This window comes from Heptranchias perlo, chromosome 1 (genome assembly GCF_035084215.1).
Source record: "Heptranchias perlo isolate sHepPer1 chromosome 1, sHepPer1.hap1, whole genome shotgun sequence".
In the NCBI taxonomy this organism is placed as follows: Eukaryota; Metazoa; Chordata; class Chondrichthyes; order Hexanchiformes; family Hexanchidae; genus Heptranchias; species Heptranchias perlo.
Window position 1 is genome coordinate 151527 of NC_090325.1, and position 27436 is coordinate 178962.

The window sequence follows — 27436 nt, forward strand, 5'->3', positions numbered from 1 at the left end:
CATGTACTGATATATACACACAGTGGATCAAGGGCATGTACTGATATATATACACAGTGGATCAAGGGCATGTACTGATATATACACACAGTGCATCAAGGGCATGTACTGATATATATACACAGTCGATCAGGGGCATGTACTGATATATATACACAGTGGATCAGGGGCATGTACTGATATATATACACAATGGATCAAGGGCATGTACTGATATATATACACAGTGGATCAAGGGCATGTACTGATATATACACACAGTGCATCAAGGGCATGTACTGATATATACACACAGTGGATCAGGGGCATGTACTGATATATATACACAGTCGATCAGGGGCATGTACTGATATATATACACAATGGATCAAGGGCATGTACTGATATATATACACAGTGGATCAAGGGCATGTACTGATATATACACACAGTGGATCAAGGGCATGTACTGATATATACACACAGTGGATCAAGGGCATGTACTGATATATATACACAGTGGATCAGGGGCATGTACTGATATATACACACAGTGGATCAGGGGCATGTACTGATATATATATACACAGTGGATCAAGGGCATGTACTGATATACACACAGTGGATCAGGGGCATGTACTGATATATACACACAGTGGATCAAGGGCATGTACTGATATATACACACAGTGGATCAGGGGCATGTACTGATATATACACACAGTGGATCAAGGGCATGTACTGATATATATACACAGTGGATCAAGGGCATATACTGATATATATGCACAGTGGATCAGGGGCATGTACTGATATATATACACAGTGGATCAAGGGCATGTACTGATATATACACACAGTGGATCAAGGGCATGTACTGATATATACACACAGTGGATCAGGGGCATGTACTGATATATATACACAGTGGATCAGGGGCATGTACTGATATATACACACAGTGGATCAGGGGCATGTACTGATATATATACACAGTCGATCAGGGGCATGTACTGATATATACACACAGTGGATCAGGGGCATGTACTGATATATACACACAGTCGATCAGGGGCATGTACTGATATATACACACAGTGGATCAGGGGCATGTACTGATATATATGCACAGTCGATCAGGGGCATGTACTGATATATACACACAGTGGATCAAGGGCATGTCCTGATATATACACACAGTGGATCAGGGGCATGTACTGATATATATACACAGTGGATCAGGGGCATGTACTGATATATACACACAGTGGATCAAGGGCATGTACTGATATATATACACAGTGGATCAGGGGCATGTACTGATATATATACACAGTCGATCAGGGGCATGTACTGATATATACACACAGTCGATCAGGGGCATGTACTGATAGATATACACAGTGGATCAAGGGCATGTACTGATATATACACACAGTGGATCAGGGGCATGTACTGATATATACACACAGTGGATCAAGGGCATGTATTGATATATACACACAGTGGATCAGGGGCATGTACTGATATATATACACAGTGGATCAGGGGCATGTACTGATATATACACACAGTGGATCAAGGGCATGTACTGATATATACACACAGTGGATCAAGGGCATGTACTGATATATACACACAGTGGAACAAGGGCATGTACTGATATATACACACAGTGGATCAAGGGCATGTACTGATATATATACACAGTGGATCAGGGGCATGTACTGATATATATACACAGTGGATCAGGGGCATGTACTGATATATATACACAGTCGATCAAGGGCATGTCCTGATATATATACACAGTGGATCAGGGGCATGTACTGATATATATACACAGTGGATCAGGGGCATGTGCTGATATATACACACAGTGGATCAAGGGCATGTACTGATATATACACACAGTGGATCAAGGGCATGTACTGATATATATACACAGTGGATCAAGGGCATGTACTGATATATACACACAGTGCATCAAGGGCATGTACTGATATATATACACAGTCGATCAGGGGCATGTACTGATATATATACACAGTGGATCAGGGGCATGTACTGATATATATACACAATGGATCAAGGGCATGTACTGATATATATACACAGTGGATCAAGGGCATGTACTGATATATACACACAGTGCATCAAGGGCATGTACTGATATATACACACAGTGGATCAGGGGCATGTACTGATATATATACACAGTGGATCAAGGGCATGTACTGATATATACACACAGTGGATCAAGGGCATGTACTGATATATACACACAGTGGATCAGGGGCATGTACTGATATATATACACAGTGGATCAGGGGCATGTACTGATATATACACACAGTGGATCAGGGGCATGTACTGATATATATACACAGTCGATCAGGGGCATGTACTGATATATACACACAGTGGATCAGGGGCATGTACTGATATATACACACAGTCGATCAGGGGCATGTACTGATATATACACACAGTGGATCAGGGGCATGTACTGATATATACACACAGTGGATCAAGGGCATGTACTGATATATATGCACAGTCGATCAGGGGCATGTACTGATATATACACACAGTGGATCAAGGGCATGTCCTGATATATACACACAGTGGATCAGGGGCATGTACTGATATATATACACAGTGGATCAGGGGCATGTACTGATATATACACACAGTGGATCAAGGGCATGTACTGATATATATACACAGTGGATCAGGGGCATGTACTGATATATATACACAGTCGATCAGGGGCATGTACTGATATATACACACAGTCGATCAGGGGCATGTACTGATAGATATACACAGTGGATCAAGGGCATGTACTGATATATACACACAGTGGATCAGGGGCATGTACTGATATATACACACAGTGGATCAAGGGCATGTATTGATATATACACACAGTGGATCAGGGGCATGTACTGATATATATACACAGTGGATCAGGGGCATGTACTGATATATACACACAGTGGATCAAGGGCATGTACTGATATATACACACAGTGGATCAAGGGCATGTACTGATATATACACACAGTGGAACAAGGGCATGTACTGATATATACACACAGTGGATCAAGGGCATGTACTGATATATATACACAGTGGATCAGGGGCATGTACTGATATATATACACAGTGGATCAGGGGCATGTACTGATATATATACACAGTCGATCAAGGGCATGTCCTGATATATATACACAGTGGATCAGGGGCATGTACTGATATATATACACAGTGGATCAGGGGCATGTACTGATATATATACACAGTGGATCAGGGGCTTGTACTGATATATATACACAGTGGATCAAGGGCATGTACTGATATATATACACAGTCGATCAAGGGCATGTCCTGATATATATACACAGTGGATCAGGGGCATGTACTGATATATACACACAGTGGATCAGGGGCATGTACTGATATATATACACAGTGGATCAGGGGCATGTACTGATATATACACACAGTGGATCAAGGGCATGTACTGATATATATACACAGTCGATCAAGGGCATGTACTGATATATATACACAGTGGATCAGGGGCATGTACTGATATATACACACAGTGGATCAGGGGCATGTACTGATATATACACACAGTGGATCAGGGGCATGTACTGATATATACACACAGTGGATCAAGGGCATGTACTGATATATACACACAGTGGATCAAGGGCATGTACTGATATATACACACAGTGGATCAGGGACATGTACTGATATATACACACAGTGGATCAGGGGCATGTACTGATATATATACACAGTGGATCAAGGGCATGTACTGATATATATACACAGTGGATCAAGGGCATGTACTGATATATATACACAGTGGATCAAGGGCATGTACTGATATATATACACAGTGGATCAAGGGCATGTACTGATATATACACACAGTGGATCAAGGGCATGTACTGATATATACACACAGTGGATCAGGGGCATGTACTGATATATATACACAGTGGATCAAGGGCATGTACTGATATATATACACAGTGGATCAAGGGCATGTACTGATATATATACACAGTGGATCAAGGGCATGTACTGATATATATACACAGTGGATCAAGGGCATGTACTGATATATATACACAGTGGATCAAGGGCATGTACTGATATATATACACAGTGGATCAAGGGCATGTACTGATATATACACACAGTGGATCAAGGGCATGTACTGATATATACACACAGTGGATCAAGGGCATGTACTGATATATACACACAGTGGATCAGGGGCATGTACTGATATATATACACAGTGGATCAGGGGCATGTACTGATATATATACACAGTGGATCAGGGGCATGTACTGATATCTACACACACTGCGGTACATGCTCTCAGACCGCAGTGCACCCACTTTACAGGAATCAGAGAAACTCACCTCAACAGTAGCTCAGGGCCACCTGTCCTCTGCCACCGAGCAGCACAAGATCCGGAATATGACAGGAGACCATCTCCTCCACATTGCACACCACCTGACGTCGAGCTGCACCACCATTGCCTCATCGTCAATGGGTGAATATCGTGCAACTCCTCAACTCTCACTGGCACAAGCCTTGTATGGTTCAAGCCAATCACCCAGCTAAGGCTGGGCAGTAGCTGCAGCATTGCCAGCAATGGCCACATCTCAAGAATAAATAAATATTACCAACTATTTTGTGTCTGTACCTCACTTTGTGATGACTTTCATCTCCAGAAAGCATCGGTCCATCATGTCCACGTCCCACTGCCCTACAGACCTGTGCCCAGCTCACGTCCCACTGCCCTATCGAACCGTGCCCAGCTCACATCCCACTGCCCTATAGACCTGTGCCCAGCTCACGTCCCACTGCCCTATCGAACCGTGCCCAGCTCACGTCCCACTGCCCTATAGAACCGTGCCCAGCTCACGTCCCACTGCCCTATAGACCTGTGCCCAGCTCACGTCCCACTGCCCTGTAGACCTGTGCCCAGCTCACGTCCCACTGCCCTATAGAACCGTGCCCAGCTCACGTCCCACTGCCCTATCGAACCGTGCCCAGCTCACGTCCCACTGCCCTATAGAACTCATGGAAAAAGAGCTGCAGCCACAGTATCTAAAGTGAACTGAACTAAAAATTTAAGTCAAAAACCACTATTTATTTACCACCTTCACCAGACAATAACCCCCTCCAAGTGAGGAAATACAGAGAGTCAATAACCAAAGCAGGCCTTAGTAGGAGGGTAAACAAAAGTTTCTTCAGAGATCGGCTTTAAGGATAGAGGAGAGAAGGGCGGATAAGCGAAAAGGCTTAGCAGGCAAGTCCAGACAGAATTAGGAATGTTTCTTAGCAGCGCTGGAGGAAGAGAGAGGGTGTGGAACACAGACAGGTTCACTAAGAGACACGAAGGACTGGCTGTCCAGTCAGACTGCACTCTCGCCATTATATTTATTACTACGAAGCATGTCTCACACGGGCATGGACACGATGGGCCAAATGGCCTCCTTCTGTGCCGTAACTTTCTATGATTCTGTGTGTCTCAGTTCAGTGGAGCCCACTGAGAACATTCATACAGTAACCAGCCAGTGAGCTGCAGCTGGAGGCCAGGCAAGCTGATGGGACAGTGCTAAATCCAGGCTCTGTCTGAAACACCGCCCCTCTGTGATTCTAAATCCAGACTCTGTCTGAAACACCGTCCCTCTGTGATTCTAAATCCAGGCTCTGTCTGAAACACCGTCCCTCTGTGATTCTAAATCCAGGCTCTGTCTGAAACACCGTCCCTCTGTGATTCTAAATCCAGACTCTGTCTGAAACACCGTCCCTCTGTGATTCTAAATCCAGGCTCTGTCTGAAACACCGTCCCTCTGTGATTCTAAATCCAGGCTCTGTCTGAAACACCGTCCCTCTGTGATTCTAAATCCAGGCTCTGTCTGAAACACCGTCCCTCTGTGATTCTAAATCCAGGCTCTGTCTGAAACACCGTCCCTCTGTGATTCTAAATCCAGGCTCTGTCTGAAACACGGTCCCTCTGTGATTCTAAATCCAGGCTCTGTCTGAAACACCGTCCCTCTGTGATTCTAAATCCAGACTCTGTCTGAAACACCGTCCCTCTGTGATTCTAAATCCAGACTCTGTCTGAAACACCGTCCCTCTGTGATTCTAAATCCAGACTCTGTCTGAAACACCGTCCCTCTGTGATTCTAAATCCAGGCTCTGTCTGAAACACCGTCCCTCTGTGATTCTAAATCCAGACTCTGTCTGAAACACCGTCCCTCTGTGATTCTAAATCCAGACTCTGTCTGAAACACCGTCCCTCTGTGATTCTAAATCCAGACTCTGTCTGAAACACCGTCCCTCTGTGATTCTAAATCCAGGCTCTGTCTGAAACACCGTCCCTCTGTGATTCTAAATCCAGGCTCTGTCTGAAACACCGTCCCTCTGTGATTCTAAATCCAGACTCTGTCTGAAACACCGTCCCTCTGTGATTCTAAATCCAGACTCTGTCTGAAACACCGTCCCTCTGTGATTCTAAATCCAGACTCTGTCTGAAACACCGTCCCTCTGTGATTCTAAATCCAGACTCTGTCTGAAACACCGTCCCTCTGTGATTCTAAATCCAGGCTCTGTCTGAAACACCGCCCCTCTGTGATTCTAAATCCAGACTCTGTCTGAAACACTGTCCCTCTGTGATTCTAAATCCAGGCTCTGTCTGAAACACCGTCCCTCTGTGATTCTAAATCCAGACTCTGTCTGAAACACCGTCCCTCTGTGATTCTAAATCCAGACTCTGTCTGAAACACCGTCCCTCTGTGATTCTAAATCCAGACTCTGTCTGAAACACCGTCCCTCTGTGATTCTAAATCCAGACTCTGTCTGAAACACTGTCCCTCTGTGATTCTAAATCCAGACTCTGTCTGAAACACCGTCCCTCTGTGATTCTAAATCCAGACTCTGTCTGAAACACCGTCCCTCTGTGATTCTAAATCCAGGCTCCGTCTGAAACACTGTCCCTCTGTGATTCTAAATCCAGGCTCTGTCTGAAACACTGTCCCTCTGTGATTCTAAATCCAGACTCTGTCTGAAACACTGTCCCTCTGTGATTCTAAATCCAGGCTCTGTCTGAAACACCGCCCCTCTGTGATTCTAAATCCAGACTCTGTCTGAAACACCGTCCCTCTGTGATTCTAAATCCAGGCTCTGTCTGAAACACCGTCCCTCTGTGATTCTAAATCCAGACTCTGTCTGAAACACCGTCCCTCTGTGATTCTAAATCCAGGCTCTGTCTGAAACACTGTCCCTCTGTGATTCTAAATCCAGGCTCTGTCTGAAACACCGTCCCTCTGTGATTCTAAATCCAGACTCTGTCTGAAACACCGTCCCTCTGTGATTCTAAATCCAGGCTCTGTCTGAAACACCGTCCCTCTGTGATTCTAAATCCAGACTCTGTCTGAAACACCGTCCCTCTGTGATTCTAAATCCAGACTCTGTCTGAAACACCGTCCCTCTGTGATTCTAAATCCAGGCTCTGTCTGAAACACTGTCCCTCTGTGATTCTAAATCCAGACTCTGTCTGAAACACTGTCCCTCTGTGATTCTAAATCCAGGCTCTGTCTGAAACACCGTCCCTCTGTGATTCTAAATCCAGACTCTGTCTGAAACACTGTCCCTCTGTGATTCTAAATCCAGGCTCTGTCTGAAACACTGTCCCTCTGTGATTCTAAATCCAGGCTCTGTCTGAAACACCGTCCCTCTGTGATTCTAAATCCAGACTCTGTCTGAAACACCGTCCCTCTGTGATTCTAAATCCAGACTCTGTCTGAAACACCGTCCCTCTGTGATTCTAAATCCAGGCTCTGTCTGAAACACCGTCCCTCTGTGATTCTAAATCCAGACTCTGTCTGAAACACCGTCCCTCTGTGATTCTAAATCCAGGCTCTGTCTGAAACACCGTCCCTCTGTGATTCTAAATCCAGACTCTGTCTGAAACACCGTCCCTCTGTGATTCTAAATCCAGGCTCTGTCTGAAACACCGTCCCTCTGTGATTCTAAATCCAGACTCTGTCTGAAACACCGTCCCTCTGTGATTCTAAATCCAGGCTCTGTCTGAAACACCGTCCCTCTGTGATTCTAAATCCAGACTCTGTCTGAAACACCGTCCCTCTGTGATTCTAAATCCAGACTCTGTCTGAAACACCGTCCCTCTGTGATTCTAAATCCAGACTCTGTCTGAAACACCGTCCCTCTGTGATTCTAAATCCAGACTCTGTCTGAAACACCGTCCCTCTGTGATTCACCAGATTCCTGCAGTCACACAACAGACCTGAAGAAACCTCGAATGGACGCGTGTGTTAGGACTACGGACCTGTGAGCAGGGAGGGGTCCGATACCAATACAACCAAACAAATCCCACCTCCAATAATACCTGGTCTGGTCTCCTTCACTCCCCCATCACAGAACGAGGCAAGGACATTTCTGGACCACTCCCCAACCCCGACCCCCTCACCCCGTCACACAGACAATCCCGACCCCCTCACCCCGTCACACACAGACAATCCCGACCCCCTCACCCCGTCACACAGACAATCCCGACCCCCTCACCCCGTCACACAGACAATCCCGACCCCCTCACCCCGTCACACACACAATCCCGACCCCCTCACCCCGTCACACACACAATCCCGACCCCCTCACCCCGTCACACACACAATCCCGACCCCCTCACCCCGTCACACACACAATCCCGACCCCCTCACCCCGTCACACAGACAATCCCGACCCCCTCACCCCGTCACACACACAATCCCGACCCCCTCACCCCGTCACACACACACAATCCCGACCCCCTCACCCCGTCACACACACAATCCCGACCCCCTCACCCCGTCACACAGACAATCCCGACCCCCTCACCCCGTCACACAGACAATCCCGACCCCCTCACCCCGTCACACACACAACCCCGACCCCCTCACCCCGTCACACAGACAATCCCGACCCCCTCACCCCGTCACACAGACAATCCCGACCCCCTCACCCCGTCACACAGACAATCCCGACCCCCTCACCCCTTCACACAGACAATCCCGACCCCCTCACCCCGTCACACAGACAATCCCGACCCCCTCACCCCGTCACACACACAATCCCGACCCCCTCACCCCGTCACACACACAATCCCGACCCCCTCACCCCGTCACACACACAATCCCGACCCCCTCACCCCGTCACACACACAATCCCGACCCCCTCACCCCGTCACACAGACAATCCCGACCCCCTCACCCCGTCACACAGACAATCCCGACCCCCTCACCCCGTCACACAGACAATCCCGACCCCCTCACCCCGTCACACACACAACCCCGACCCCCTCACCCCGTCACACACAGACACAATCCCGACCCCCTCACCCCGTCACACAGACAATCCCGACCCCCTCACCCCGTCACACACAGACAATCCCGACCCCCTCACCCCGTCACACAGACAATCCCGACCCCCTCACCCCGTCACACAGACAATCCCGACCCCCTCACCCCGTCACACAGACAATCCCGACCCCCTCACACCGTCACACACACAATCCCGACCCCCTCACCCCGTCACACACACAATCCCAACCCCCTCACCCCGTCACACAGACAATCCCGACCCCCTCACCCCGTCACACACACACAATCCCGACCCCCTCACCCCGTCACACACACAATCCCGACCCCCTCACCCCGTCACACAGACAATCCCGACCCCCTCACCCCGTCACACACACAATCCCGACCCCCTCACCCCGTCACACAGACAATCCCGACCCCCTCACCCCGTCACACACAGACACAATCCCGACCCCCTCACCCCGTCACACAGACAATCCCGACCCCCTCACCCCGTCACACACAGACAATCCCGACCCCCTCACCCCGTCACACAGACAATCCCGACCCCCTCACCCCGTCACACAGACAATCCCGACCCCCTCACCCCGTCACACAGACAATCCCGACCCCCTCACCCCGTCACACAGACAATCCCGACCCCCTCACCCCGTCACACACACAATCCCGACCCCCTCACCCCGTCACACACACAATCCCGACCCCCTCACCCCGTCACACAGACAATCCCGACCCCCTCACCCCGTCACACACACAATCCCGACCCCCTCACCCCGTCACACACACAATCCCGACCCCCTCACCCCGTCACACAGACAATCCCGACCCCCTCACCCCGTCACACAGACAATCCCGACCCCCTCACCCCGTCACACAGACAATCCCGACCCCCTCACCCCGTCACACACACAATCCCGACCCCCTCACCCCGTCACACAGACAATCCCGACCCCCTCACCCCGTCACACACACAATCCCGACCCCCTCACCCCGTCACACACAGACAATCCCGACCCCCTCACCCCGTCACACAGACAATCCCGACCCCCTCACCCCGTCACACAGACAATCCCGACCCCCTCACCCCGTCACACAGACAATCCCGACCCCCTCACCCCGTCACACACACAATCCCGACCCCCTCACACAGACAATCCCGACCCCCTCACCCCGTCACACAGACAATCCCGACCCCCTCACCCCGTCACACACAGACAATCCCGACCCCCTCACCCCGTCACACACAGACAATCCCGACCCCCTCACCCCGTCACACAGACAATCCCGACCCCCTCACCCCGTCACACAGACAATCCCGACCCCCTCACCCCGTCACACAGACAATCCCGACCCCCTCACCCCGTCACACACACAATCCCGACCCCCTCACCCCGTCACACACACAATCCCGACCCCCTCACCCCGTCACACAGACAATCCCGACCCCCTCACCCCGTCACACAGACAATCCCGACCCCCTCACCCCGTCACACAGACAATCCCGACCCCCTCACCCCGTCACACACACAATCCCGACCCCCTCACCCCGTCACACACACAATCCCGACCCCCTCACCCCGTCACACACACAATCCCGACCCCCTCACCCCGTCACACACACAATCCCGACCCCCTCACCCCGTCACACACACAATCCCGACCCCCTCACCCCGTCACACACACAATCCCGACCCCCTCACCCCGTCACACACACAATCCCGACCCCCTCACCCCGTCACACACACAATCCCGACCCCCTCACCCCGTCACACACACAATCCCGACCCCCTCACCCCGTCACACACACAATCCCGACCCCCTCACCCCGTCACACAGACAATCCCGACCCCCTCACCCCGTCACACAGACAATCCCGACCCCCTCACCCCGTCACACACACAATCCCGACCCCCTCACCCCGTCACACAGACAATCCCGACCCCCTCACCCCGTCACACAGACAATCCCGACCCCCTCACCCCGTCACACAGACAATCCCGACCCCCTCACCCCGTCACACAGACAATCCCGACCCCCTCACCCCGTCACACAGACAATCCCGACCCCCTCACCCCGTCACACAGACAATCCCGACCCCCTCACCCCGTCACACAGACAATCCCGACCCCCTCACCCCGTCACACAGACAATCCCGACCCCCTCACCCCGTCACACACACAATCCCGACCCCCTCACCCCGTCACACAGATAATCCCGACCCCCTCACCCCGTCACACACACAATCCCGACCCCCTCACCCCGTCACACAGACAATCCCGACCCCCTCACCCCGTCACACACACAATCCCGACCCCCTCACCCCGTCACACAGACAATCCCGACCCCCTCACCCCGTCACACAGACAATCCCGACCCCCTCACCCCGTCACACACACAATCCCGACCCCCTCACCCCGTCACACACACAATCCCGACCCCCTCACCCCGTCACACAGACAATCCCGACCCCCTCACCCCGTCACACACACACAATCCCGACCCCCTCACCCCGTCACACACACAATCCCGACCCCCTCACCCCGTCACACAGACAATCCCGACCCCCTCACCCCGTCACACAGACAATCCCGACCCCCTCACCCCGTCACACAGACAATCCCGACCCCCTCACCCCGTCACACACACAATCCCGACCCCCTCACCCCGTCACACAGACAATCCCGACCCCCTCACCCCGTCACACACACAATCCCGACCCCCTCACCCCGTCACACACACACAATCCCGACCCCCTCACCCCGTCACACACACAATCCCGACCCCCTCACCCCGTCACACACACAATCCCGACCCCCTCACCCCGTCACACACACAATCCCGACCCCCTCACCCCGTCACACACACAATCCCGACCCCCTCACACCGTCACACACACAATCCCGACCCCCTCACCCCGTCACACAGACAATCCCGACCCCCTCACCCCGTCACACAGACAATCCCGACCCCCTCACCCCGTCACACAGACAATCCCGACCCCCTCACCCCGTCACACAGACAATCCCGACCCCCTCACCCCGTCACACAGACAATCCCGACCCCCTCACCCCGTCACACAGACAATCCCGACCCCCTCACCCCGTCACACACACAATCCCGACCCCCTCACCCCGTCACACACACAATCCCGACCCCCTCACCCCGTCACACAGACAATCCCGACCCCCTCACCCCGTCACACAGACAATCCCGACCCCCTCACCCCGTCACACAGACAATCCCGACCCCCTCACCCCGTCACACACACAATCCCGACCCCCTCACCCCGTCACACAGACAATCCCGACCCCCTCACCCCGTCACACAGACAATCCCGACCCCCTCACCCCGTCACACAGACAATCCCGACCCCCTCACCCCGTCACACAGATAATCCCGACCCCCTCACCCCGTCACACAGACAATCCCGACCCCCTCACCCCGTCACACAGACAATCCCGACCCCCTCACCCCGTCACACAGACAATCCCGACCCCCTCACCCCGTCACACACACACAATCCCGACCCCCTCACCCCGTCACACACACAATCCCGACCCCCTCACCCCGTCACACACACAATCCCGACCCCCTCACCCCGTCACACACACAATCCCGACCCCCTCACCCCGTCACACAGACAATCCCGACCCCCTCACCCCGTCACACAGACAATCCCGACCCCCTCACCCCGTCACACAGACAATCCCGACCCCCTCACCCCGTCACACAGACAATCCCGACCCCCTCACCCCGTCACACACAGACAACCCCGACCCCCTCACCCCGTCACACAGACAATCCCGACCCCCTCACCCCGTCACACAGACAATCCCGACCCCCTCACCCCGTCACACAGATAATCCCGACCCCCTCACCCCGTCACACAGACAATCCCGACCCCCTCACCCCGTCACACAGACAATCCCGACCCCCTCACCCCGTCACACAGACAATCCCGACCCCCTCACCCCGTCACACACACAATCCCGACCCCCTCACCCCGTCACACACACAATCCCGACCCCCTCACCCCGTCACACAGACAATCCCGACCCCCTCACCCCGTCACACAGACAATCCCGACCCCCTCACCCCGTCACACAGACAATCCCGACCCCCTCACCCCGTCACACAGACAATCCCGACCCCCTCACCCCGTCACACAGACAATCCCGACCCCCTCACCCCGTCACACACACAATCCCGACCCCCTCACCCCGTCACACAGACAATCCCGACCCCCTCACCCCGTCACACAGACAATCCCGACCCCCTCACCCCGTCACACACACAATCCCGACCCCCTCACCCCGTCACACAGACAATCCCGACCCCCTCACCCCGTCACACAGACAATCCCGACCCCCTCACCCCGTCACACAGACAATCCCGACCCCCTCACCCCGTCACACAGACAATCCCGACCCCCTCACCCCGTCACACACACAATCCCGACCCCCTCACCCCGTCACACAGACAATCCCGACCCCCTCACCCCGTCACACAGACAATCCCGACCCCCTCACCCCGTCACACACACAATCCCGACCCCCTCACCCCGTCACACAGACAATCCCGACCCCCTCACCCCGTCACACAGACAATCCCGACCCCCTCACCCCGTCACACAGACAATCCCGACCCCCTCACCCCGTCACACACACAATCCCGACCCCCTCACCCCGTCACACACACAATCCCGACCCCCTCACCCCGTCACACAGACAATCCCGACCCCCTCACCCCGTCACACAGACAATCCCGACCCCCTCACCCCGTCACACAGACAATCCCGACCCCCTCACCCCGTCACACAGACAATCCCGACCCCCTCACCCCGTCACACAGACAATCCCGACCCCCTCACCCCGTCACACAGACAATCCCGACCCCCTCACCCCGTCACACAGACAATCCCGACCCCCTCACCCCGTCACACAGACAATCCCGACCCCCTCACCCCGTCACACAGACAATCCCGACCCCCTCACCCCGTCACACACACAATGGCGTCCCTCCCTCGCTGCCTGTGTGAGGGCGGGACCCTCCCTCGCTGCCTGTGTGAGGGCGGGGCCCCTCCCTCGCTGCCTGTGTGAGGGCGGGACCCTCCCTCGCTGCCTGTGTGAGGGCGGGGACCCTCCCTCGCTGCCTGTGTGAGGGCGGGGACCCTCCCTCGCTGCCTGTGTGAGGGCGGGGACCCTCCCTCGCTGCCTGTGTGAGGGCGGGACCCTCCCTCGCTGCCTGTGTGAGGGCGGGGACCCTCCCTCGCTGCCTGTGTGAGGGCGGGGACCCTCCCTCGCTGCCTGTGTGAGGGCGGGGACCCTCCCTCGCTGCCTGTGTGAGGGCGGGACCCTCCCTCGCTGCCTGTGTGAGGGCGGGACCCTCCCTCGCTGCCTGTGTGAGGGCGGGACCCTCCCTCGCTGCCTGTGTGAGGGCGGGGACCCTCCCTCGCTGCCTGTGTGAGGGCGGGACCCTCCCTCGCTGCCTGTGTGAGGGCGGGACCCTCCCTCGCTGCCTGTGTGAGGGCGGGGACCCTCCCTCGCTGCCTGTGTGAGGGCGGGACCCTCCCTCGCTGCCTGTGTGAGGGCGGGAACCCTCCCTCGCTGCCTGTGTGAGGGCGGGGACCCTCCCTCGCTGCCTGTGTGAGGGCGGGGACCCTCCCTCGCTGCCTGTGTGAGGGCGGGACCCTCCCTCGCTGCCTGTGTGAGGGCGGGGACCCTCCCTCGCTGCCTGTGTGAGGGTGGGACCCTCCCTCGCTGCCTGTGTGAGGGCGGGGACCCTCCCTCGCTGCCTGTGTGAGGGCGGGACCCTCCCTCGCTGCCTGTGTGAGGGCGGGGACCCTCCCTCGCTGCCTGTGTGAGGGCGGGGACCCTCCCTCGCTGCCTGTGTGAGGGCGGGGACCCTCCCTCGCTGCCTGTGTGAGGGCGGGACCCTCCCTCGCTGCCTGTGTGAGGGCGGGGACCCTCCCTCGCTGCCTGTGTGAGGGTGGGACCCTCCCTCGCTGCCTGTGTGAGGGCGGGGACCCTCCCTCGCTGCCTGTGTGAGGGCGGGACCCTCCCTCGCTGCCTGTGTGAGGGCGGGGACCCTCCCTCGCTGCCTGTGTGAGGGCGGGGACCCTCCCTCGCTGCCTGTGTGAGGATGGGACCCTCCCTCAGTACTCGCTGGGTGTGCACAGCAGTTGGTATTTACCTGTCAGTGCGACGAGCCTGGGCAGGCAGAGACGGTCGGCCAATACGAGCAGTTCAACAGCATCCACCTGGTGACTCAATACCAACTGGCCTGTGTATAAAAACTCCAGCACGACTCGCAGACAGGACAAGCTGCTGTCGGGAAACGGGACCTGACGGAGGGGAGCAGAAAACAGCGTTACACCATTTACAGACAAACAAGCGTGAGGCACAGTCCAACACATCGAGAAGGACCAACATCCCAGACAGGACAAATCACCCTCCACACCCTCAAACATCCCACTCGAGGACAAATCACCCTCCACACCCTCAAACATCCCACTCGAGGACAAATCACCCTCCACACCCTCAAACATCCCACTCGAGGACAAATCACCCTCCACACCCTCAAACATCCCACTCCAGGACAAATCACCCTCCACACCCTCAAACATCCCACTCCAGGACAAATCACCCTCCACACCCTCAAACATCCCACTCGAGGACAAATCACCCTCCACACCCTCAAACATCCCACTCCAAGACAAATCACCCTCCACACCCTCAAACATCCCACTCCAGGACAAATCACCCTCCACACCCTCAAACATCCCACTCCAGGACAAATCACCCTCCACACCCTCAAACATCCCACTCGAGGACAAATCACCCTCCACACCCTCAAACATCCCACTCGAGGACAAATCACCCTCCACACCCTCAAACATCCCACTCGAGGACAAATCACCCTCCACACCCTCAAACATCCCACTCGAGGACAAATCACCCTCCACACCCTCAAACATGACATAGAAATTAGGACGAAGAGGAGGCCATTCGGCCCTTCGGGCCTGTTCCGCCATTCAGCACCCTGTTCCCGCTTTTTCCCCATATCCCTTGATCCCTTTAGCATTAAGAAATATATCTATCTCCTTCTTGAATACATCTAATGACTTGGCCTCCACTGCCTTCTGTGGTAGAGAATTCCACAGGTTCACCACCCTCTGAGTGAAGAAATAGGAACATAGGAACAGGAGTAGGCCATTCAGCCCCTCGTGCCTGCTCCGCCATTTGATAAGATCATGGCTGATCTGTGATCTAACTCCATATACCTGCCTTTGGCCCAAATCCCTTAATACCTTTGGTTGCCAAAAAGCTATCGATCTCAGATTTAAATTTAGCAATTGAGCTAGTATCAATTGCCGTTTGTGGAAGAGAGTTCCAAACTTCTACCACCCTTTGTGTGTAGAAATGTTTTCTAATCTCGCTCCTGAAAGGTCTGGTTCTAATTTTTAGACTGTGTCCCCTACTCCTAGAATCCCCAACCAGCGGAAATAGTTTCTCTCTATCCACCCTATCTGTTCCCCTTAATATCTTATAAACTTTGATCAGATCACCACTTAACCTTCGAAACTCGAGAGAATACAACCCCAATTTGTGTAATCTCTCCTCGTAAATTAACCCTTGAAGTCCGGGTATCATTCTAGTAAACCCACGCTGCACTCTCTCCAAGGCCAATATGTCCTTCCGAAGGTGCGGTGCCCAGAACTGCTCACAGTACTCCAGGTGCGGTCTAACCAGGGTGTTGTATAGCTGCAGCATAACTTCTGCCCCCTTGTACTCCAGTCCTCGAGATATAAAGGCCAGCATTCCATTAGCCTTATTGATTATTTTCTGCACCTGTTCATGACACTTCAATGATCGATGTACCTGAACCCCTAAGTCCCTTTGGACATCCACTGTTTTTAACTTTTTACCATTTAGAAAGTACCCTGTTCTATCCTTTCTTGATCCAAAGTGGATGACCTCACATTTGTCTACATTGAATTCCATTTGCCACAGTTTTGCCCATTCACCTAATCTATCAATATCACTTTGTAATTTTATGTTTTCATCTACACTGCTTACAATGCCACCAATCTTTGTGTCATCAGCAAACTTAGATATGAGACTTTCTATGCCTTCATCTAAGTCGTTAATAAATATTGTGAATAATTGAGGCCCCAAGACAGATCCCTGCGGGACTCCACTAGTCACATCCTGCCAATGTGAGGACCTACCCATTATCCCTACTCTCTGTCGCCTTTCGCTCAGCCAACTTCCTAACCAAGTCCGTACTTTTCCCTCGATTCCATGGGCTTCTATCTTAGCTAACGGTCTCTTATGTGGGACCTTATCAAATGCCTTCTGGGAGTCCATATAAATAACATCCATTGACATTCCCCTGTCCACTACTTTAGTCACCTCTTCAAAAAATTCTATCAGGTTTGTCAGGCACGACCGACCTTTCACAAATCCATGCTGGCTCTCTCTGATTAACTGAAAATTCTCGAGGTGTTCAGTCACCCTATCCTTAATTATAGACTCCAGCAATTTCCCCACAACAGATGTTAGACGAACTGGTCGATAATTCCCTGGTTTTCCTCTCTTTCCTTTCTTAAAAAGCAGAGTGACATGTGCAATTTTCCAATCCAGAGGGACAGTTCATGAATCTAGAGAACTTTGAAAGATTATAGTTCGGGCATCTGCAATGTGCTCACCTACTTCCTTTAAAACCCTGGGATGGAAACCATCTGGTCCTGGGGATTTGTCACTCTTTAGTGCGATTATTTTCTTCATTACTGTTGCTTTACTTATGTTAATTTTATCGAGTCCCTGTCCCCGATTCAATATTAGTTTTCTTGGGATTTCCGGCATGCTATCCTCTTTTTCTACTGTAAATACTGACGCAAAGTAATTGTTCAACATGTCCGCCATTTCCCCATTGTCAATGACAATATCCCCACTTTCAGTTTTTAAGGGGCCAACACTGCTCCTGACCACCCTCTTTTTCCTAATATAACTATAAAAGTTAGAGTCATAGAGTCATAGAGTTATACAGCACGGATAGAGGCCCTTTGGCCCATCGTGTCTGCACCGGCCATCAGCCCTGTATACTCTAATCCCATATTCCAGCATTTGGTCCGTAGCCTTGTATGCTATGGCATTTCAAGTGCTCATCCAAATGCTTCTTGAATGTTGTGAGGGTTCCTGCCTCCACAACCCTTTCAGACAGTGAGTTCCAGACTCCAACCACCCTCTGGGTGAAAAAGTTCTTTCTCAAATCCCCTCTAAACCTCCCGCCTTTTACCTTGAATCTATGTCCCCTTGTTATAGAACCCTCAACGAAGGGAAAAAGCTCCTTAGTATCCATCCTATCTGTGCCCCTCATAATTTTGTACACCTCAATCATGTCCCCCCTCAGCCTCCTCTGCTCCAAAGAAAACAAACCCAATCTTCCCAGTCTCTCTTCATAGCTGAAGCGCTCCAGCCCTGGTAACATCCTGGTGAATCTCCTCTGCACCCTCTCCAAAGCGATCACATCCTTCCTGTAGTGTGGCGACCAGAACTGCACACAGTACTCCAGCTGTGGCCTAACCAGTGTTTTATACAGCTCCATCATAACCTCCTTGCTCTTATATTCTATGCCTCGGCTAATAAAGGCAAGTATCCCATATGCCTTCTTTACCACCTTATCTACCTGTTCCGCCGCCTTCAGGGATCTGTGAACTTGCACACCAAGATCCCTCTGACCCTCTGTCTTGCCTAGGGTCCTCCCATTCATTGTGTATTCCCTTGCCTTGTTAGTCCCTCCAAAGTGCATCACCTCGCACTTTTCCGAGTTAAATTCCATTTGCCACTGTTCCGCCCATCTGACCAACCCATCTATATCGTCCTGCAGACTGAGGCTATCCTCCTCGCTATTTACCACCCTACCAATCTTTGTATCATCAGCGAACTTACTGATCATACCTTTTACATTCATATCCAAGTCATTAATGTAGACCACAAACAGCAAGGGACCCAGCACCGATCCCTGTGGTACCCCACTGGCCACAGGCTTCCAGTCACAAAAACAACCTTCGACCATCACCCTCTGCCTTCTGCCACTAAGCCAGTTTTGTATCCAAAGTGCCAAGGCACCCTGGATTCCATGGGCTCGTACCTTCTTGACCAGTCTCCTGTGGGGGACTTTATCGAAGGCCATACTGAAATCCATGTATAAAAAGTTCTTTGTATTGGTTTTGATATCCCTTGCAAGTTTCTTTTCATACTCTCTTTTTGTAGCTCTTACTATCTGTTTTGTGACCCTTTGTTGATCTTTGTATCTTTCCCATTCGCCAGGATCTGTGCCATTTTTTGCCTTTTTGTATGCCCTTTCCTTATGTCTTACCTCTTGAGTTGTCCATGGCTGTTTTTTTTGGCAAGTAGAGTTCTTGCCCCTCAGGGGTATAAACCGATTCTGTATCACGTTCAATGTTTCTTTTAACATTTCCCACTGATCATCAGTCGTTTTACCCAATATCAGATTTGCCCAGTTTACTGTGGACAGTCTCTGTCTCATCCCATTGAAGTCGGCCTTACCCAAGTCTAGAATCTTAGCAGTTGACTCACTTTTTTCCCTTTCAAACACTACATTGAACTCGATCATGTTATGATCGCAATTGGATAGATGTTCACGCACAGTTAAACTGTTAACCAAATCTGGTTCATTATTCATTGCTAAATCTAGTATGGCTTGCCCCCTTGTTGCCTCTGGGACATACTGCTGGAGAAAACTATCCCGGACACACTCAAGAAATTCACTACCTTTCTGACAGTTGCTAGTCTGCTTTTCCCAATCCATGTGAAGGTTAAAGTCCCCCATTAAGACCACTATGCCTTTCTTACACGCTTGTCTAATCTCTGCATTTATACAATCTAGCACTTCAGAGCTGCTGCCAGGGCTCCTATACACAACTCCCACTATAGTCTTAGATCCTTTCCTATTTCTCAATTCAACCCATAAGGTCTCAGTTGGCTGCTTACCTCTCGTTATATCCTCCTTTATCATTGAAGTGATTTCATCTCTGATCATTAAGGCTACTCCTCCCCCTCTTCCTTTTTCCCTATCTCTCCTGTAGACCTGAAAACCTGGTATATTTAGTTCCCAATCCTGACCATCCTGCAGCCATGTCTCAGTAATAGCTATCATGTCACACCCTCCAATTTGAATTTGAACCTATAGTTCATTTAATTTATTCCTTATACTCCGTGCATTTGTAGATAGAACTCTTAGTTGGGCCACACACCCGAGCCTGACCTTCAGCTTTGATGCTGGGTTAATCACCTTACGCCTTCTAGTTTTCACTTTATTTGTCGTGCCTAAAGTACACTTTCTTTCTGCTGCTCTACGCTTTTCCCTCTCACTTGTCCTTGAACAACTGTTTGTACTATTTGTATTGTAAATTTCCCCTGGGTCTTCCCCTCTCTTGCTGCTCTCAACTTTATTCCCTTCTGACTCCCCTCTCAGGTTCCCATCCCCCTGCCACTCTAGTTTAAACCTTCCCCAACAGCACGAGCAAACACCCCCGCGAGGACATTGGTCCCGGTCCTGCTCGGGTGTAACCCGTCCCGCTTGTACAGGTCCCACCTTCCCCAGAACCGGTCCCAATGTCCCAGGAATCTAATTCCCTCCCTCCTACACCATCCCTGCAGCCACGCATTCATCCTGTCTATTCTCCTGTTCCTATACTCACTAGCACGTGGCACTGGGAGTAATCCTGAAATCACTACCTTTGAGGCCCTGCTGCTTAATTTATCTCCTAACTCCTTAAATTCACCTTGCAGGACCTCATCCCTTTGTTTACCTATGTCGTTGGTACCGATATGGACCACGACTATTGGCTGTTCACCCTCCCCCTCCACAATGCCCTGCAGCCGCTCCGTGACATCCTTGACCCGAGCACCAGGGAGGCAACATACCATCCTGGAGTCACGTTTGCGGCCGCAGAAACGCCTATCTGTTCCCCTTATAATTGAATCCCCGATCACGAGAGCCCTGCCACTCTTCTTCCTCCCCTCCTGTGCAGCAGAGCCACCCGTGGTGCCCCGAACCTGGCTCTTGCTGCTTTCCCCTGATAAGCCATCTCCCCCAACAGTATCCAAAGCGGTATATCTGTTTGAGAGGGAGACGGTCCCAGGGGACTCCTGCTCTACCTGCCGAGTCCTTTTACTCTGCCTGGCGGTCACCCATTTCCTTTCTGCCTGTGTAATCTTTACCTGCGGTGTGACCACCTCACTGAACGTGCTATCCACGATAGTCTCAGCATCACGGATGCTCCACAGTGAATCCACCCGCAGCTCCAGCTCCGAAATGCGGTTAGCCAGCAGCTGCAGCTGGACACACTTCCTGCACACATGGTCACCAGGGACACCTGTAGTGTCCATGACTTCCCACATAGTGCAGGAGGAGCATATCACGGGTGCGAGCTGTGCTGCCATGACTTGCCTTAGATTTACACTGCGCTCACCACTCTGACTCTCCTTTTACACCGCGCTCACCTCTCGAACTGTCCTTTTACCCCGTGCTCACCTCTCGGACTCTCCTTTTACCCCGCGCTCACCTCTCGGACTCTCCTTTTACACTGTGCTCACCTCTCGGACTCTCCTTTTACACTGCGCTCACCTCTCGGACTCTCCTTTTACACTGCGCTCACCTCTCGGACTCTCCTTTTACACCGCGCTGACCTCTCGGACTCTCCTTTTACCCCGCGCTCACCTCTCGGACTCTCCTTTTACACTGTGCTCACCTCTCGGACTCTCCTTTTACACTGTGCTCACCTCTCGGACTCTCCTTTTACACTGTGCTCACCTCTCGGACTCTCCTTTTACACTGTGCTCACCTCTCGAACTCTCCTTTTACACCGCGCTCACCTCTCGGACTCTCCTTTTACCCCGCGCTCACCTCTCGGACTCTCCTTTTACACTGTGCTCACCTCTCGGACTCTCCTTTTACGCAGCGCTCACCTCTCGGACTCTCCTTTTACACTGTGCTCACCTCTCGGACTCTCCTTTTACACCGCGCTCACCTCTCGAACTGTCCTTTTACCCCGCGCTCACCTCTCGGACTCTCCTTTTACACTGTGCTCACCTCTCGGACTCTCCTTTTACACCGTGCTCACCTCTCGGACTCTCCTTTGACACCGTGCTCACCTCTCGGACTCTCCTTTTACACCGCGCTCACCTCTCGGACTCTCCTTTTACACCGCGCTCACCTGTCGGACTCTCCTTTTACACCGTGCTCACCTCTCGGACTCTCCTTTTACACAGCGCTCACCTCTCGGACTCTCCTTTTACACGGCGCTGACCTCTCGGACTCTCCTTTTACACCGTGCTCACCTCTCGGACTCTCCATTTACACCGCGCTCACCTCTCGGACTCTCCTTTTACACCACGCTCACCTCTCGGACTCTCCTTTTCCCCAGCGCTCACCTCTCGGACTCTCCTTTTACACTGAGCTCACCTCTCGGACTCTCCTTTTACACTGCGCTCACCTCTCGGACTCTCCTTTTACACTGAGCTCACCTCTCGGACTCTCCTTTTACACTGTGCTCAACTCTCGGACTCTCCTTTTACACCGCGCTCACCTCTCGGACTCTCCTTTTACACTGAGCTCACCTCTCGGACTCTCCTTTTACACTGAGCTCACCTCTCGGACTCTCCTTTTACACTGTGCTCACCTCTCGGACTCTCCTTTTACACTGTGCTCACCTCTCGGACTCTCCTTTTACACTGCGCTCACCTCTCGGACTCTCCTTTTACACCGCGCTCACCTCTCGGTCTCTCCTTTTACGCAGCGCTCACCTCTCGGACTCTCCTTTTACACCGTGCTCACCTCTCGGACTCTCCTTTTACGCTGCGCTCACCTCTCGGACTCTCCTTTTACCCCGCGCTCACCTCTCGGACTCTCCTTTTACACCGCGCTCACCTCTCGGACTCTCCTTTTACACTGAGCTCACCTCTCGGACTCTCCTTTTACACTGAGCTCACCTCTCGGACTCTCCTTTTACTCTGCGCTCACCTCTCGGACTCTCCTTTTACACCGTGCTCACCTCTCGGACTCTCCTTTTACACCGTGCTCACCTCTCGGACTCTCCTTTTACACCGCGCTCACCTCTCGGACTCTCCTTTTACACTGAGCTCACCTCTCTGACTCTCCTTTTACACTGTGCTCACCTCTCGGACTCTCCTTTTACACCGCGCTCACCTCTCGGACTCTCCTTTTACACTGAGCTCACCTCTCGGACTCTGCTTTTACACTGAGCTCACCTCTCGGACTCTCCTTTTACACCGCGCTCACCTCTCGGACTCTCCTTTTACACTGAGCTCACCTCTCTGACTCTCCTTTTACACTGCGCTCACCTCTCGGACTCTCCTTTTACACTGTGCTCACCTCTCGGACTCTCCTTTTACACCGTGCTCACCTCTCGGACACTCCTTTGACACCGCGCTCACGTCTCGGACTCTCCTTTTACACCGCGCTCACCTCTCGGACTCTCCTTTTACACTGAGCTCACCTCTCTGACTCTCCTTTTACACTGCGCTCACCTCTCGGACTCTCCTTTTACACTGTGCTCACCTCTCGGACTCTCCTTTTACACTGTGCTCACCTCTCGGACTCTCCTTTTACACCGCGCTCACCTCTCGGACTCTCCTTTTACTCTGAGCTTACCTCTCGGACTCTCCTTTTACACTGCGCTCACCTCTCGGACTCTCCTTTTACACTGCGCTCACCTCTCGGACTCTCCTTTTACACTGCGCTCGCCTCTCGGACTCTCCTTTTACACCGTGCTCACCTCTCGGACTCTCCTTTTACACTGCGCTCACCTCTCGGACTCTCCTTTTACACCGTGCTCACCTCTCGGACTCTCCTTTTACACCGTGCTCACCTCTCGGACTCTCATCGTGCTCACCTCTCGGACTCTCCTTTTACACTGCGCTCACCTCTCGGACTCTCCTTTTACACTGCGCTCACCTCTCGGACTCTCCTTTTACACTGTGCTCACCTCTCGGACTCTCCTTTTACCCCGCGCTCACCTCTCAGACTCTCCTTTTACACCGCGCTCACCTCTCGGTCTCTCCTTTTATACTGCGCTCACCTCTCTGACTCTCCTTTTACACTGCGCTCACCTCTCGGACTCTCCTTTTTGCACCGTGCCCACCTCTCGGACTCTCATCGTGCTCACCTCTCGGACTCTCCTTTTACACCGCGCTCACCTCTCGGACTCTCCTTTTACACCGCGCTCACCTCTCGGACTCTCCTTTTACACCGCGCTCACCTCTCGGACTCTCCTTTTACACCGTGCTCACCTCTCGGACTCTCCTTTTACACCGCGCTGACCTCTCGGACTCTCCTTTTACACCGTGCTCACCTCTCGGACACTCCTTTTACACTGTGCTCACCTCTCGGACTCTCCTTTTACACTGCGCTCACCTCTCGGACTCTCCTTTTACACTGCGCTCACCTCTCGGACTCTCCTTTTACACTGTGCTCACCTCTCGGACTCTCCTTTTACACCGCGCTCACCTCTCGAACTGTCCTTTTACCCCGCGCTCACCTCTCGGACTCTCCTTTTACACTGTGCTCACCTCTCGGACTCTCCTTTTCCACTGAGCTCACCTCTCGGACTCTCCTTTTACACTGCGCTCACCTCTCGGACTCTCCTTTTACACCGTGCTCACCTCTCGGACTCTCCTTTTACACCGCGCTCACCTCTCGGGCTCTCCTTTTACACTGAGCTCACCTCTCGGACTCTCCTTTTACACCGTGCTCACATCTCGGACTCTCCTTTTACACTGCGCTCACCTCTCGGACTCTCCTTTTACACTGTGCTCACCTCTCGGACTCTCCTTTTACACCGTGCTCACCTCTCGGACTCTCCTTTTACACTGTGCTCACCTCTCGGACTCTCCTTTTATACTGCGCTCACCTCTCGGACTCTCCTTTTACACCGCGCTCACCTCTCGGTCTCCCCTTTTACACTGCGCTCACCTCTCGGACTCTCCTTTTTGCACCGTGCCCACCTCTCGGACTCTCATCGTGCTCACCTCTCGGACTGTCCTTTTACACCGCGCTCACCTCTCGGACTCTCCTTTTACACTGCGCTCACCTCTCGGACTCTCCTTTTACACCGCGCTCACCTCTCGAACTGTCCTTTTACACCGCGCTCACCTCTCGGACTCTCCTTTTACACCGCGCTCACCTCTCGGACTCTCCTTTTACACTGCGCTCACCTCTCGGACTCTCCTTTTACATGGCGCTGACCTCTCGGACTCTCCTTTTACACCGTGCTCACCTCTCGGACTCTCCATTTACACCGCGCTCACCTCTCGGACTCTCCTTTTACACCGCGCTCACCTCTCGGACTCTCCTTTTCCCCAGCGCTCACCTCTCGGACTCTCCTTTTACACTGAGCTCACCTCTCGGACTCTCCTTTTACACTGCGCTCACCTCTCGGACTCTCCTTTTACACTGAGCTCACCTCTCGGACTCTCCTTTTACACTGTGCTCAACTCTCGGACTCTCCTTTTACACCGCGCTCACCTCTCGGACTCTCCTTTTACACTGAGCTCACCTCTCGGACTCTCCTTTTACACTGTGCTCACCTCTCGGACTCTCCTTTTACACTGTGCTCACCTCTCGGACTCTCCTTTTACACTGCGCTCACCTCTCGGACTCTCCTTTTACACCGCGCTCACCTCTCGGTCTCTCCTTTTACGCAGCGCTCACCTCTCGGACTCTCCTTTTACACCGTGCTCACCTCTCGGACTCTCCTTTTACGCTGCGCTCACCTCTCGGACTCTCCTTTTACACTGCGCTCACCTCTCGGACTCTCCTTTTACGCTGCGCTCACCTCTCGGACTCTCCTTTTACACCGCGCTCACCTCTCGGACTCTCCTTTTACACTGAGCTCACCTCTCGGAATCTCCTTTTACACCGCGCTCACCTCTCGGACTCTCCTTTTACGCTGCGCTCACCTCTCGGACTCTCCTTTTACACTGAGCTCACCTCTCGGACTCTCCTTTTACACCGTGCTCACCTCTCGGACTCTCCTTTTACACTGAGCTCACCTCTCGGACTCTCCTTTTACACTGAGCTCACCTCTCGGACTCTCCTTTTACACCGCGCTCACCTCTCGGACTCTCCTTTTACACTGAGCTCACCTCTCGGACTCTCCTTTTACACCGCGCTCACCTCTCGGTCTCTCCTTTTACACCGTGCTCACCTCTCGGACTCTCCTTTTACACTGCGCTCACCTCTCGGACTCTCCTTTTACACAGCGCTCACCTCTCGGACTCTCCTTTTACACCGCGCTCACCTCTCGGACTCTCCTTTTACACCGCGCTCACCTCTCGGACTCTCCTTTTACACCGTGCTCACCTCTTGGACTCTCATCGTGCTCACCTCTCGGACTCTCCTTTTACACCGCGCTCACCTCTCGGACTCTCCTTTTACACCGCGCTCACCTCTCGGACTCTCCTTTTACACTGCGCTCACCTCTCGGACTCTCCTTTTACACTGTGCTCACCTCTCGGACTCTCCTTTTACACCGTGCTCACCTCTCGGACTCTCCTTTTACACCGCGCTCACCTCTCGGACTCTCCTTTTACACCGTGCTCACCTCTTGGACTCTCATCGTGCTCACCTCTCGGACTCTCCTTTTACACCGCGCTCACCTCTCGGACTCTCCTTTTACACCGCGCTCACCTCTCGGACTCTCCTTTTACACCGTGCTCACCTCTCGGACTCTCCTTTTACACTGTGCTCACCTCTCGGACTCTCCTTTTACACCGCGCTCACCTCTCGGACTCTCCTTTTACACCGTGCTCACATCTCGGACTCTCCTTTTACACTGAGCTCACCTCTCGGACTCTCCTTTTACACCGCGCTCACCTCTCGGACTCTCCTTTTACACCGCGCTCACCTCTCGGACTGTCCTTTTACACCGTGCTCACCTCTCGGACTCTCCTTTTACACTGAGCTCACCTCTCGGACTCTCC

The 27436-nt window shown here is 52.8% G+C and overlaps 1 protein-coding gene across 2 annotated transcripts in view; it reads right to left on the minus strand.

Moving 5' to 3' along the window:
- LOC137309991 (rho-related BTB domain-containing protein 2-like) overlaps positions 1-27436 on the minus strand; it is a 207299-nt gene that overhangs the window by 36159 nt on the left and 143704 nt on the right. For both annotated transcript variants that reach the window (XM_067978062.1, XM_067978002.1), the window contains exon 5: positions 15597-15747. In XM_067978062.1, coding sequence (XP_067834163.1) covers positions 15597-15747 — 151 coding nt within the window. The remainder of the gene's footprint in view (positions 1-15596; positions 15748-27436) is intronic.